We start from the raw sequence: 15,144 nt of genomic DNA, 5'->3' as shown, positions 1-15,144 counted from the left end.
ATGGACAGTTATCTCTCGAAAACAAAGACTCATATATTTTGTATTTAAATTATGGAACTGTTTTTAAAATGGGCTACCAACAAATTCTTACATAATCCTTGATATTTTGATTAATTTATTAAATTGAAAATATATAAATTAATAAATAAAACACAAACAAACAATCAGAAAATAAATCAATTTCAAACTCCGGCTAAGTAACCAAGTGGCAACCTCAAGTCTTTGTGAGTCTTGTTGTTTATTAGATTTAGGATAATTTTCTAGGCCTCTCCATCAGAGGTAGAATGGTGTGAATCTCACCAACAGAGGCAGGTAAGTGTCAAGGTTTGGGATTTTTCAATGAGTGACTTTGATTGGACTCTAGAGAGCAGAGCATGTTTGAAATGATCAGGTAGGTTGAATTTTTTATGGCTTTTAAATCAAGAACACTTCTATTCTAGTACGCGGTTAATTTCCTCTATAAAATAAAATACAAGAACAAGTTTTTACTTTTTATGAAAGATTTATTTTTATGCAAAATTTTTAGGCAAGTTTTTATATTTAATTTTTCGTAACCTCTCTCTTTTTCAAAAGATATTTTAGCTATCCCACAAAGCCACAACCACTTTATTTTTTATTTTTTGTTACATAGTTGATCTTAAGTGTTTGGGGGTTAATTTTAAAGTTTGGGGTGTGTGTGGCCTAGGGTTTAGGTTTAGGGTATTAAGATTATGTTATTAGGGTTTAGTGGTTTAGATTATGGTATTGGGGTTTAGGTTTAGACTTATAGAATTATAGTTTAGGGTTTAGGGTTTAGGGTTTAGGGTGATCCAACCCAGCAAACGAGACAAGGGACTAATATTTATTAAAATTATGGCGTTGGGATTTAGGGTTTTAAGATTAGCAAGCTTTTATATTTAAGTTTTCCTAACCTCTTAAACCATTTCCAAACGCACACTAAAGTTAACGTTTTATTAATGGAGAGTGATCCAAACTTGCACAATCCGTGTCAAGTTCAAATCAATATACAAGATTTTGATAAGAACAAAAAACACCAACTTTCAAAGCGAACATAAAAGTAATAACAACGAGATTTTCAAAACTATCAATGCCGACATATTCACCCTTACATGTATAGGTAATAGAAGTGTTTTTGCTTTATTTCATTGTTAGGGTATTATAGCAAAGGTTTAGAGTTTTATGATTATAGCATTAGGATTTGAAATTTTAAGATTAGGGTATCAGGGGTTAAGCTTTAGGGGTTTAAGAATATAGTTTAGGGTTCAGGGTGTTCTTCGATTTTAACATTTAGGCTACATTTGGCTCTATGTAATTCGAATTTTGAGTGTAAAACGAATGCAGGGGCAAATGAATTCCTATAAGGAAAATGAAATCTGGGTGTTTGGTTCTGCAATGGAAAATAGACCGGAAAACGACTTTTGGTGTTTGGTAACATTCTGAAAATGCTATTTTCTCAGCTTCCAAACAAATCTTATACCAGAAAATTTCAAAATATACACTTTAACACAACCAAAAATCAAAATAAAAACATTTATTCACAACATATACATGATATACTCGGTGAGAGGTGGAAGAAAAAGTGATAGATTGAGGGAAAGGGAGATAGATCAAGAAAGAGAGAGGGAGTGGACTGCAGTTGGCGGCAGCCAAATCGGGTGGGTTTAGGAGTGGAGTGGAGTGGGCTGGTGGTCAGTGGTGGCCAAATCGACGACATTGAGTAAGAGGGAGAAGAAGAGTTGAGGAAGAAGAGAGAAAAAGAGGAAACTTGGCCGGCGCGATCTGGGCGGTGGGGAGGTGTGATCTGGGCGATAGGGGTGGCGGTGGGGGCGGCATGATCTGAGCTTGGCTAGGTGGCGGTGGGGGCAACACAATCGGCTCTTTCATCTTGCTCTCTCTCTCTCTCTCTCCACGATCTGTAAAATGTAGTTTGAAGGTAAAATAACTAATGAAATGTTTTTAAGGACAAGAATGGGTATTTTACGGTCAAAGTGTAAAACATTTTTAGTTTGACCATATTTTCAGTTGATGCCAAACGCAGACAAGGGTGTAAAACATTTTCCAAAGTTCGTTTTCACCTGAAACAAACGCAGCCTTATATATGATAGGGGACAAATTTTCTATATTAAAAAAAAATCCGTTTTTTTTTTGGGGGGGGGGGGGAGTGGGGTGTTGTGAGTTAAACATAATGTTGACTAGTTTTAAATCTGTAATTAGACCATTAGAGTACTAATACAACCATGCTTGTTGTTTGTCCTACGTTTTGGCATTTGTTTTTTGCTAAATTACAAATTAAGCCCTCTAACTTTGACATGTTTTTAATTTAATTTTTTTAAGTTTTATTCTTTTCATTTCCATCCTTTGACTTTATTTTGTTTCAATTTAGTTCTTTTGTTTAGATCCATTTAATTTTGCCTTAAGTTTTAGTATTTGTTTCATGATTTTGTAAATTTCCCTTGTTGCTAATAAGTTCACGAATGACGACATGAATGGATTAAATAGAGGTTTGAACATAACATTATATGACCATTAGATCTCTATATAATAAATAAATAAACCATTAGATCCAAAAAGACCAAGTTCTAAGTTGAGCAGGATGAATGTTTAACACCTTCCCTTTTCATATATATTTTTTTTATTGTAGTTAAGATACAAGACTAATTTTTATTTTTTTAGATTGTAGTTAAGATACAAGACTAATTTTCTTTGAAATGTAACTAAGACCAAAAGCTATGTATTTTTCGATTATAATTTCTTTCTCAAAGCTCAAAGCTACAATGTAATCTCAAGTTTTCATTGAATAAAAATGCATCTTTTGATATATTTTTTTAATTTTTTTATATTATTTAAATTAAGCAGTGGGTATAACATTGTTGGTTAGATAACCATTTTGAGGACCATCGCCTATGGAACATGATTCTCACAACCTGAATAAATATATAATAATTAAAACAACAATCCTTCAAATTGTAACAATTGAGTTACAAGGCTCTTGGCTAAACAATATCAAGTTGTAACTAATAACTCTGTTGAAATAAAAGCAAACACTAGAAAATAGCACAAGCTACAGGCAATTGGTAAAGCATTTAAACCCTTGCTGTACAATTGATTGGCACTGATGGTCTTACATTTTAGCTTTCACATGAAATTTCATATCCGGACACAACTAGTTTCTTTCCAATCAAGGATCTAAGGCTTACAGATTGACATACAAATACATGTATTCCTACCCAAAAGTGGAAAAAAAAATAATTAAAAAAAATAAAGAAAAAGAAAAAACCCAAAAAATCCATAAATTACAGGGGCCTGTACATCTCTTCTCTCTGAAACAAAAAAATACGGGATGCCCATGGGAACAGGACAGAAGAAATGAAAAAGATGATAAAACAGAAATTTACAACACTGATGGCCTAACACTGATAAACTGAGTAGTTCTTGCTTTTCCAGAAGAAGCTAAAAGCTTTCCCCATCTTCCTTCTAGAGATCGATTTACATAGTGGCTTTGAGTCTGGACCAGCCATGGCATTCATACTACTTTCAGCCGGCTGCATTTCAGCAGGTGGTTGGTCTCGTTGTCGCTGTTCCCGAAACAGCATCAAGAGTTTCTGAGATTTATCTTTCCCCCTCGAGGTCCCATTCACCGAGATTGACACCAATGCAGGTATTACCCCTTCTTGTAGAACCATTTGACTGCATTTCTCATTTCCATGACACAAAATTAAGAGACATGAGGCAGCCTGCTCCTGCTCAACAGGTTCACCAATGTCCAATATTGATGCCAGTCCGCTAATAAGACCAGGTGTTGATACCATTTCATTCTTACCTGACTGGCTTGAAGCCAAATTTATAAGGACAGCTATGACTTTTTCTGTCCACGTTTGATCACCAGAGGCAGCAAGAAGCGATTGGAGACCGCCGACGATGCCAGCTGAAAGGAGGCTCGGAACATTAGAAGGAAGGGTAGAGAGATTATAGAGGGCATGAAGGGCATCAAGCTTGCACTGGGGTTCAGGACTAGCTCGAAGGACCTGCGTTAAGAAAGAGATTGCTTGACCTGAGCCAACGATATGCTTGCCTTCTTCTAGTAAGGATAAATTCAGATAGAGTGCTGTGGCACACCCATGGGAATTGGGATTGGAGATCATCTTCTCCAACAATGGAATTACTCCTGCTGCTAACATCATTTCCTTATTTCTGGGTGGGCAAAAAAAGAAACAATCAATATCCAAATTTTCAAAAGATCTTCATTGTTTACCAACTTCTAATAAAAACAAACACTTAAAGAAAAATTTTAACATGATACACAAGTTACTGGGACCACATACACATAGGAGTTTCAATTTTTTAATAAAGAGATCCAGAGTCTAACACTCCAACTATTAAAAAGGAATCAACAAATAACAAATCCCTTATATCTTTTTTTTGGTGATAAGTAACTTATCCCTCGTATCTTTGGGCAGTTTAAAATTATTGTTAAGAAAAATAATGATAGATAAAAAGTAATTTAATTATGTTCTTTGAAGGACATGTAAGGATTAGTATATAAATTCAAAAATAGAAAACTGTTCTCCAAAAAACAGCTGTCAGCAAATAATGCACATTTGAATCATCCATTCAAGGTGGATAAGATGGTTTACATCAATCTTCTTGATACAACGATTACAATTGATGCTTCATGTGTGTGCGAAAGAGAGCATGAGAAAAAAACAAACAAATAACTGACATTTCAAAGAGAAAGTGGACACATTCATCTTCTCGATGCCATGTGTGTGTGTGCGCGCGCGCATGTTAGAGAAAGAGAGATGAGACTACACTTCAAAGGATAGTGGAAAAGAAATTAATTATAATTTTCAGTGTCAATTTTTTTTTTTTTCAAATAAAGAGTCGCCATTAAAACAATAAGGAAAATATAATGTGGCCTTTACAACTGGGATGCCGTTGAAGAGTTCGAGAAGCCAGTTGCAGGGACAATACATTCATATAATACACTGATTACATAAGCATTTCTCAAGAGCATATTAAGGCTGACTATTTTTACCTTTACGTAAGAAAGAGGAAGAAGAAAAGATACAAAGATAAATGGTAATCATCATAATAAAAAATATAAATATAAACAGGTGAGGAAAGGTCTTCATGCACTCAATATGTCATTACAACCAGATCATTGTGATAATTATGAATTTTTTATACTATTACTACCAAAACTATAACAACAACAGCAATAATAATAATAATAAAGGAAGACAAATAATAACGATGACAACAATGAACTGATGACTATTACGCTAATTATTATGTCATCACAACCAGATCATTGCTAGAATTATGTTCTAGTTCTTCTTGGATGGCAAGGACCATCTTTAATGTTTTAATGCTATCATAACTCCTTTTATACTTCCACAAAACATATGACCAATGGTACATCCATTCCCTATAAAAATAGGGTGGAGGGTTAGTCGTGGGTTCACAAGCCACTGGCTATGTGTGTAAAATTAACAATACAAATAAATTAATTAATAAGGGGTTTTTTCAAATATTATTACACTTGGACTTTGACCATTTGACATGAGTTTCAATTTAGTCCTTGGAAATTTGATTTAAACAATTAACTCCTACATTAGGTTTGTAAAAAATCAAACCATTTGTTACTATCTTCCATTGACTTAATCATGTGACATGCAAATTATCATAATGCCATTTCAAATATATCGATGATATGACTTATCAAAATATATATATATATATATATATATATATATATATATATATATATATATATATATATATATATTGATGATATGGTAGAAACCATGTGTACATCACAGAACTAAATCCGTTAGTTTTTAGCCAAAAATACTAGCAGAATTTTATTTTTCATGAAGGTAGTAATGTCCAAGGGGTTAATTTTCAAAGTTCAAGGACCAAATTAACACCCACATCACAGTCCAAGAGGTATAATTTGTAAAACGCCAATAAATAAATAAATAGATAAGACAAATAGTCATTTTGTTATTATACTCAGGAAACATTGAACATAGTACATACCTGCTATTGTTGACAGCTAGGTTGAACAGAGCCATGGCTCCAGTTTCCTGAGCCATTACATTCCCTTCCTGCACAGCTGAGTCTAGAAATTGCAAAAGAGCTTCCACGAAGCCATTGGCCCCCATAAAAATCCTGCCCTCCTCGTCATCCTTCAGCAACAACCTTATTTGTTCCACCACTTTGCACTTTCTCCTCAAATCTCCTCCCTCATTCAAGACAGACAGAAAATTCTGATAACTGTCCAAAACACCAAGCTCAGACTCTTCTGGTTTACAAGACAAATCTTCTGTTTCATTTTCTTCAGCTTCCTCTGTGATACCAGTCTCTTCTATGATAATGCTCTCTTCTAAAGGAACAACCTTAACTCCCTTCAATTTGCAAGAACCAACACTGTCCATAGATCTTGAATTTGCAGACTCAGACTCAGACAATGCCAGCCTCCAATAGTTGAGGTCAAGAGACTCTGGGGGGCCATCAGGAACAGAGACTCCATTCTGTTCACACCAAGAAGCAATTAGGCCCTTTACACAGTAATTAGGAGTCAACGAGAGATGAGAGAGTTTCTGTTGAGTCTTTGGGCAGGTGCTATGCCCATCACTGAACCATTTCTCAATGCATATCCTTTCATATGTTTGCCCGGACGCAATGATGACTGGATCATACATAAGTTGCAACGATATTGGACACCTTAATTCTTCAGGCGGATGAATCATCTGCCCTGATCTTTTATTATTTGGCTTGAAATTAAAAGAGCTATGTTTTGACAGATGCCGTTCAAAGGCATGACAATTGCCACCAGGTCCACCATCCTCAACAGAACCCTGAACAGTAGGAGAACAAGGTGTGGAACCCTGTGAATCATTGTCATCAAATATCTCACTTCTAAATAATTTGGAGTACTTTCTCATGAGATGTAAAAGATAAGCCACAATTGATTCCTTCCTCTTATCTTCCTCTGCACGAGCTCTTTCTATGAGTTTCTTGAGAGCTCTTCTCTCTGTAAGAGCTGCTCTAGAAGAGGTTATGCCAAGTTTTGTAGCAGCCTGGTGAAAACACTCTAGCTCATTAGTGTCATTACTGTTGTTGAATTTTTTGCCCTGCTGGAGCAATGCAATAATTTCATCACCAACTTGCTTCTCTAACGGATTGAGCGCGAACACAGTATCCTCGAGTTCCCTCCCAATATGCTTAATCTAAAAGGAGGTTCAATTACAAAAGCAGTTAAAATACTTCAAAAGTAATGTAGACAAATGTATTAGCAACAAAAGACCACAAGAAAATACCATTTAGAAAGATAATTTTATGGTTAGCCTTATACAATTAGATATGAATCTATTAGAATATGATCCCCTCAGGTAAAGAGGTATGTCTTGTTAATATCAGGCCAAAACCTGCTAAGGAAGTGTCAAGATGCGACAAAGTCATCTAGAGGACCATCCAGCATGTGACTGATGCTGAACTATTTGAAACAATCTGTAAATATGTGACTGAGGAGGATGGGAATTTGATCAGAAAATGTTTCTTTTGTCCCTTCCAGGCAATAGGAAAATTTTCTTATTATTATGATGATAGGGAAAATACGAACCCCAATCCCATTTCTTAAATCCTCCACACAAATCACTATCTGTTTCAAATACCAATTTGGTTACTAAGACAAGGATTATCCAAAGCCATGTGATGGAAGGCCAGATCAAATATTTAAAAGTACATTATTTTCTTCTCTTATTTCTTTGGAAGGAACAGCATTAGCCCATACAAGCCAAAAGGGAGAAAGATTAAAAGAAATCCTAAGAAATTAACACTTACAAGCTCTCTTTAAATTAATTTTAGAGTGGATCCCTCCCCATGGACATGCAACACATCATTATGAACATGAAGCCTTAATATTGGTTTCAAAACCAAAATGCTAGGCTTAAACTCACTTGAAGTCAAGTATACGTGTCTATAAAATTTTCAAGTTACTTGTCTTCAAATTTGTTTACTCACATCACCTCATCAACTTTGACCCGTACATACTATCGGAACTTATAGATTGTACAGGTGCCTGTGGCATCCAATGTCATGAAACGGGGCATGTATAAAGATGCATCTCAGCATCAACAAGAATAGAGGAAAAAGCCTCTAGCAAGACTGCCAAAGCCATGCTGAATAAAGGAATAAGCTTCTAGCACAACCACAAGAGCACTCCTATAATAGCTTTGCCTTCTTGACCAGGATATAATATATTCACCAATGTCTAAGGTAATCAATTTGGGATTTCCATCACTGCAGAAGAGTCCTGGTTGAAGTTTCATTTCTCAAAAAGAAGTGAAATTCCCTCCACACATCTCATCAGTTATCACATATACACATGGACAAAGCTTCCTAAGACACTTAAAATTTTGCAAATAGATTCACTGATCTGATGTGACACACATAAGGAATGACAAGATTGTATATAAGTTACAGGTCATTCAATGAGTAGAAGAGGGTCATCATGAAAGCATAAGATCTTAAAATCTTACACTTCATACATAAATAGCAAATAAAAAGATGATAGAACTAAAATATAATCACCTGACAACCAATTGATTGCGGAACAATATCGTCAACACGCTTGAGACTATCTTCAAGTGCACATCTTGCCTTCTCAAACTTTAAAAGAACAGAATCCCCAGTTATAGCCTGCATGATAAGAAAAAAAATCCAATGGTAAAACATTCTTAAACAGAGACCTCCCCTTCCCCCAAAACCAGAGAGAGAGAGAGAGAGAGCGAGAGATAATGGACAACTTATTCCTCTACCTAATTAATTTAGTATTAAAAGGAAATTAGCTCACTCTATGATTTTGTGACTCATATTCTCACTATTAAAATATTAATGCAATAAAACAAGCATACCAAGTAAAGTTTACTGCATTCTGAGCAGTGTTGAAGAACATTCTTGGCCTTCTCAAGCGCTACATGTAATGAACATAATGCCTGAATTCCAGATTTGCTCCTAGGCCGTGCTGCTTCCAAGGATGGGAAAATTGATAATACTTTGCAATAAATTGCAGAGAGTGTCTTGCACATTTCTCCATGTAACTGCATAAGGAAAAATGTTAAGAGCTAAGTACCCAAATTTATGGAACCTCATTTAAAGACTTAAAGTGAAAACTTCAAAGAGTTTATGCCAAATAAAAGAATTCTATTGACCACTGTCTAAAATAAGGAAAGCCTTTTGGAAAAACAAATAACTTTTACTCGGAAACTAGATGACCAAATTCTTGCCAAACTCATATAACCAATATATCTTCAACTTGCTAGTGAATTTGTTTGTGAAAGTAGAATTCATTATCTACCAGGGAAACCCAAAGCAAAATTGTTTTATACGACTATCACCACCTAAAGAAAAGAAACTGTCACGTGCCCCCCACCACCTAAAGAAAAGAAACTGTCACATGCCCTGTAGATGCCTCCATATGAAACCCAACTCCAAATATCAATCATCAGATACACCAATTGTCAACTAGCCTTTTTCTAAAATAAAATAATAGAAGCATTCAAAGCATAAATTACGTATATTCCTTTATAAAAAAGCCCCATATGACCCCAAAAAAAAGGCAAATGCATACGTACATGCATATGTATATGCCCCAGAAATATATAGATTTTTTATTTTCTTTAGGGATAAGACCAGACATATTTAGAACTACTGAATAAAAAGTTAGCCAGTCCCGTGTAGATGGGCTTGCAGCTATCCTAAATTAAAATTTAACAATAGTCTGATTTCAATCCAGACATTGCATCGATACCTTGGCATCACTTGCTGCAAATAAATTTTCTTCAACCTCTATAATGTCCATTATTAAATTTACCGCGAAAGACTAGAGAAAAGCTTAATTCATCTGCATTTAAAAACAAAATCACAAAAAGTCAGTAAAGGTAATAGGAGCCTCTCTGATTAGCTCAAGAAAAAAAAGCAGTGACAAGTCGAAACTGCTACAGCTAAAGATCCTTTGGTTGCGTTAACTACTTTATTTGCTAATAAACCCACACCCATACATGTTAATAAAATAAGATGGAATCAACAACATGGCAAACCCAAAAAGAAAAATAAAATAAAATAAAAGTTACAATTTCACTGTTAGTGTTTGTTTGTTCTGAAAACTGATTCAAAAGAATATACAAAAAAAATTTAAAAAAAAAAAAAAAGAGAACTAACATTACCTATTACACCTTTCCTTTTTAATCCATTACTTGAAGTGAAAAAGCATGACCCAACAAAGCCAATTACTCTATTAGGTAAAAAATATTAAAAAGACAATAACTTTTGTTTGTCCAAAATTTTCCCAGCAACCAAACAGAGCTTTGGATAATAAACAAGAAGAAATATGAGACTTAGAACATGGAAATTCATTTAAATAAATACATAACTTAGAACAGTAAACTAAAATTTGATTACAGCATTCTATAAAACGCAAATTCTCTATAGTACAATTGTAATGAATATTTAGAAAAAATAGGGGGAAAAAACACTATTTGATTTTGACATTTCATTCAAACAATTACATTTCGAAACTCAAAAACCCAAACAGAAACTAAGGTTCACACAAGAATTATAAACAAAAGAATTGATTTGGACATTTCATCAAACACCTGAAATTCAGAATTCCAAAATTAAATTTTTTTTTAAATTAAAAATCGAAAATGACCTCAACCAAGATCCTTCAGCTTTGACGAAGCGAGACTCGAAAATCAACATCAGCTAATAAAATTCCAAATAAACCAAAAAATTAAATTTTATAAAAAAATAGAAATCCAAAATTATAGGAACCACTTAGACCAAAAAAAGCCAGGCCTACCTAACTAAAAATAAAAATAAAAAACGCGAATTGCTTAATAAAAACATTAATTTTTTTTAATTTCATAAAAACAAAATCAAAGAGCTCAAAATAGTGTTAGAAAATTTTCATGGAAAGCGAAATCTGTACCAGGAAAATTGGAATCAGCTAAGGAGGCTTCATACAAGTACATTTACAAGAAAACCACAGGAATTTAGGGTTTCGATGATCTGTGAATTTCCATCTCATTACAGTTTTCAGGTCTTCAAGGGCTCGTATCCAAGTGAGAATTTCTGAGAGAGAGAGAGAGAGAGAAAGAAAGAGAGAGAGAAATTAGGCTTTTGGGTTTTGGATATTCTACGAGGGCTTAAGACTTTAGACGGTATTGGTTAAGAATAATGGAAATGGAATTATAAAAAAACTTTTAAGGCGTTTTGTATATTTATAATTATACCGGCTAATATATAAATATTTTTACGCGGAAATAAAATACTCCAACTGTGTCAGTGGGACTATTTTTTTTTTTTAATTGTTTTGTTAGTGTGTTTTTAAAAAATAAAATAAAATAGAAAAATAAGATAGGGAGGAGGGAATTGGAATTTTCGCCGCTTTTGTCTCCCCGGGTCACCGGCCGACAGTTGCCGACCTCCTCGTTTGTCGGTAAACAGATCTGTCATAAATGAATCTGATTGACCATTTTGTCCTTTTTATTGATTTTGTGTTTTTTGTTTTGTTTTTTTTTACCTGGTTTGCAGGAGAAGTCTCTTTTTTATAGGATCGATCCTATCTATCATATGCTTTGAATTTGTGAGGTTTTGTGGTTTAAAATTGCTTTGACATAGTTATTTCGGAAGGTAACTTCTTTCAAACTATTCCGCCACTATATCTACTAATTATTAGGCTATTTTTTTGTCGCATGATCTATTTAATAAATTATGCGACTTATTCAAATATTTAATGAGTCCTGTGATTTAACATATGTGAATTATTTTATGAATCGTCCCATAATAGATTAGGTCGAAGGAAAATCTTTCAAATTATTACATGGAGATTCCTTCAAAATATCAAGATTTAAATGATTATTGGTCTAATTTTAGTCGCATAATCTATTTAATAAATTATGGGACTTATCATATAAGTTGCTTTATAAATCGCCATATAATAATTTTAATGATTGGAAAATATTATTTTAACCTGATTTGAAAGAAAATTTATCATAATTGCTTTGCTAATATTATCTTTAAAGCCACGATTTGCACCCAAACCCAAAGATAAGATTGGGGTAGGCCCAAAAAACCCAATACAATGAATTTGTAGATAATGGGTTTAAAATCTAGGTTCTAGTGATTTTAGATAACAAATATGATGAGCTAGATTGCAACACCATACACATGGGATAGTTTATATATCAGAAATTGTCCTCAGACTCAAGCCGAGGATACTGGGTCTTATATTTCACTCTTCTCAAAGACAGATTACAATTATTGATCTTAATGTCTACCGTCCCTTTTTATCTCATCTCTTCTCGATCCCCTTTTTTCGGGACCTCCCTCCTTCTTATACATCCCCTCCCCCTTCATTCTCGCTCTCCACGTGTAGCTCTAGGCAGCTCCCTTGAATACTTGTCTCATTCGCACCTCCCTGTGGTTTTTAGATAATAGTTGTAAGGCTTACTATCACTGTTCAGATATCACTTCCTCATTAATACGGCCAGAGACTTGGTACAGATTATTCAATACGATGGTAACAGCTTTCTTCAAGATATTTCCTATCCGTTCTTCTTCTCTGCTCTCTTGTGAAGCATATCTTCATCTACAAGACCTTCCAAAATATCATTCTAGTCAACATGACGTACCATCTGATCTTCACTTTACTTAGCCGATGAGATACCTTTTTTCGGACTACTTCTGCAAACTTATTTCACAATAATCTGCTCATGGGCTTTTAAGCTTGATATCCTCACTACCATCAATCTATCCTCGGACAGGTAAGTATCCTCAAATCAAGCTCATGGCCCAAAAATATGCCTTGGGCCTTTTATCCTCACATTATCCTATAACGTTTGGATTTTATTAAGAAGCTGTAGAGTGAGGTTGAAAAATCTACAAATGTTTCCTTTGATTGTGTATAAACTATAAAGTTACACATTTAACTCAAGTAAAAGTCTTTTGTATTACAACAAAAAAGAATTTGTTAACTCAAATAAATTCAACTAATGTCGGTTAGTATAATGAATATAAGGGAATCTTACAACCAAAAACAAAAAGCATTTGACAATGTAAGACAGACTTTGTTAAGATTTAAGAATCCCATAAGGCTTATACTAGAATAAATGAAAGAACTAATAAAACAATTAGTCATCATAGTACTTCATAATTCATATGCCGAAAGAAGGACATGTGTTCGGTTCAAAAATATATTTTATGTGTATATTGTACTTGATTTATAGATACCTAAAGTAATAAATATGCTTTATTCAAAAGCATTCAGCAAAAGGCATCATGTACTTGTTGTGTACCCCAAAAAAAAAAAAAAATAGAAGTAGTGTTTTTTGCTAAAAGTAGTATTATATGCCTTTATATAGGAAAATTGATTCTCGGTAGCTAATGGCAATGGAAGTCATCATTTCTCACATACTCATACCTCACTAAATAATATATAAGAATAAAAATCTTACGGTCGACTTTGAAGAGTATTCGACTATATATTTCATTAACCATTAATTATAGTATGTGTTTATTTTTTTAACAAAAAATAATTTTTAGTAAAAAATTAAAATATGGTGTAGGGATCAAAAACACTACATAAAATTCCTAAAAAAGAATTCTTAATCAACACAACTAATTTCTTAAAAGTGGGGAAGAAGAATCTACAATAGGAAGATCAAGCAATTAATCAAAGACTGAAAAAAGTTTAATTATGTGTTATATATATGAAGAAACGTTGTTCCAGTTGTGCAAAAAGGGGATTCTAGGGTGAAGATACAAAAGAAAATTTATTCTTTTTTTTTCTTGGTTCCTCCCCCTCCTTTTATAGTCATTTTCCCTCATCCTCAGCTGTCCTACTCTTAGTTGGATTTAAGAGATATTTGTCTCATCACCTTCTTGCCCTACTATTTCTTGATCATGAAGGAAGATTTTTGGGGGTGTTTCTACTATGCAGGTCAGTCATACAACATTTAATGTGATTGACTTTAGGTGTGGGATTTCATTAATGCGAAGGTGACTGTTATATTAGACTCTACATTTCCTGCGTTGTGTTCCTCAGAGGAAGTGTAAGTGTGGGTGATGGGTGGTCCCGACCAAAGGAGGAAGTTACTCCATGAGCATTAATCTTTCTGATTTTAGGAAATTAGTTTAAGGGATTATCTCAGTAATGATCATTGGGAAAGGTTGGTATTATGGGTTACTTCAGTTATGGGTCCAAATGCCCTCTCTTCACCAGAAGACTTTTTTTGTCTCTCAACGGACTCTAGGCCGAGTCCACTCCTCAAATTTACCTCTCGGGATTTAGTCCTTGGGCCGGATTTGGGGATACCCTCCACATATGATATATTGCAATAAGTTTAGTATAAAAGAAACATTTGTAATGAAACGAAAGTTAAAAAAAAACTGAAACGAATGATTATTATTCCTTCAACAAAAATATAGGAAATTTGTACCAACCAATGAGAAAGCCACTAATTTACCTATAATGTGATCAAAAGCTTAATGCTTAAATCTTAATGATAAGTTTTTACATGGAATAGATGCATGTTCTATGAGTTTGGTCAATGCTAGTCAAGCCTCCCCAAAAAAAGAAAAAAAAAAAAGCACATAGTAATTAGAAAAGTGTGTGGAGGGGTAGTTTGGACAGTTTAAAAAGCTGAATAAAAATGATTAAATTGGCAGCGGATGTCTCCATGCAGGAGTACGGGAATAGGAATCCCAAATTCTGTCTGATTATAAAATAAAATGAAAGGGTGGGCTCCCCCCCACTCCACGTGGTTGTGTTTCTCACCACCATTTTTAACCGACTCTTTACCGACCAATGGTAACTCATCCGATAGATCCTTGTTTCACGGGATCAGCTACAGTAGTTTTTTTCCCCAATCAGGGCTAGAAAACACGAGTTCTTATCTCCTACTGTAATGACTTAATTACTTAAAACAGTTCACACGCGCTATTTCACCACCTCACTCCACACATTTTTTTTTTTTAAAAGGAGTAACATGCATATGTTTTTATGTATTGTGCTTGAATTAGTTTGTCCCTCTCATTCCATGTGTGCATTCGTTGATTGGTTGAAATTCTAAAATT

At 34.1% G+C, this 15,144-nt stretch overlaps 1 protein-coding gene across 2 annotated transcripts; it reads right to left on the bottom strand.

Moving 5' to 3' along the window:
- Positions 1-3,071: 3,071 nt before the first annotated feature.
- LOC142627444 (U-box domain-containing protein 6) lies at positions 3,072-11,247 on the bottom strand. 2 transcript variants are annotated; one of them, XM_075801307.1, is made up of 6 exons: positions 10,997-11,247; positions 9,818-9,910; positions 8,922-9,107; positions 8,599-8,706; positions 6,043-7,235; positions 3,072-4,191 (listed from the first exon to the last, which is right to left on the bottom strand). In XM_075801307.1, the coding sequence occupies exons 2-6, from the start codon at positions 9,866-9,868 to the stop codon at positions 3,408-3,410; spliced, it is 2,322 nt and encodes a 773-aa protein (XP_075657422.1). In that variant the 5' UTR covers positions 9,869-9,910; positions 10,997-11,247; the 3' UTR covers positions 3,072-3,407. The 2 variants fall into 2 exon arrangements, with proteins under 2 accessions (XP_075657422.1, XP_075657423.1); XM_075801308.1 differs by lacking the exon at positions 9,818-9,910 and having other exon boundaries at positions 10,997-11,234.
- Between the last annotated feature and the right edge of the window lie 3,897 nt (positions 11,248-15,144).

This window comes from Castanea sativa, chromosome 3 (genome assembly GCF_040712315.1).
Source record: "Castanea sativa cultivar Marrone di Chiusa Pesio chromosome 3, ASM4071231v1".
NCBI classification, from domain to species: domain Eukaryota; kingdom Viridiplantae; phylum Streptophyta; class Magnoliopsida; order Fagales; family Fagaceae; genus Castanea; species Castanea sativa.
Note: the sequence above shows the minus strand (reverse complement) of the source record. Positions and strands in the feature narration are given on the sequence as shown.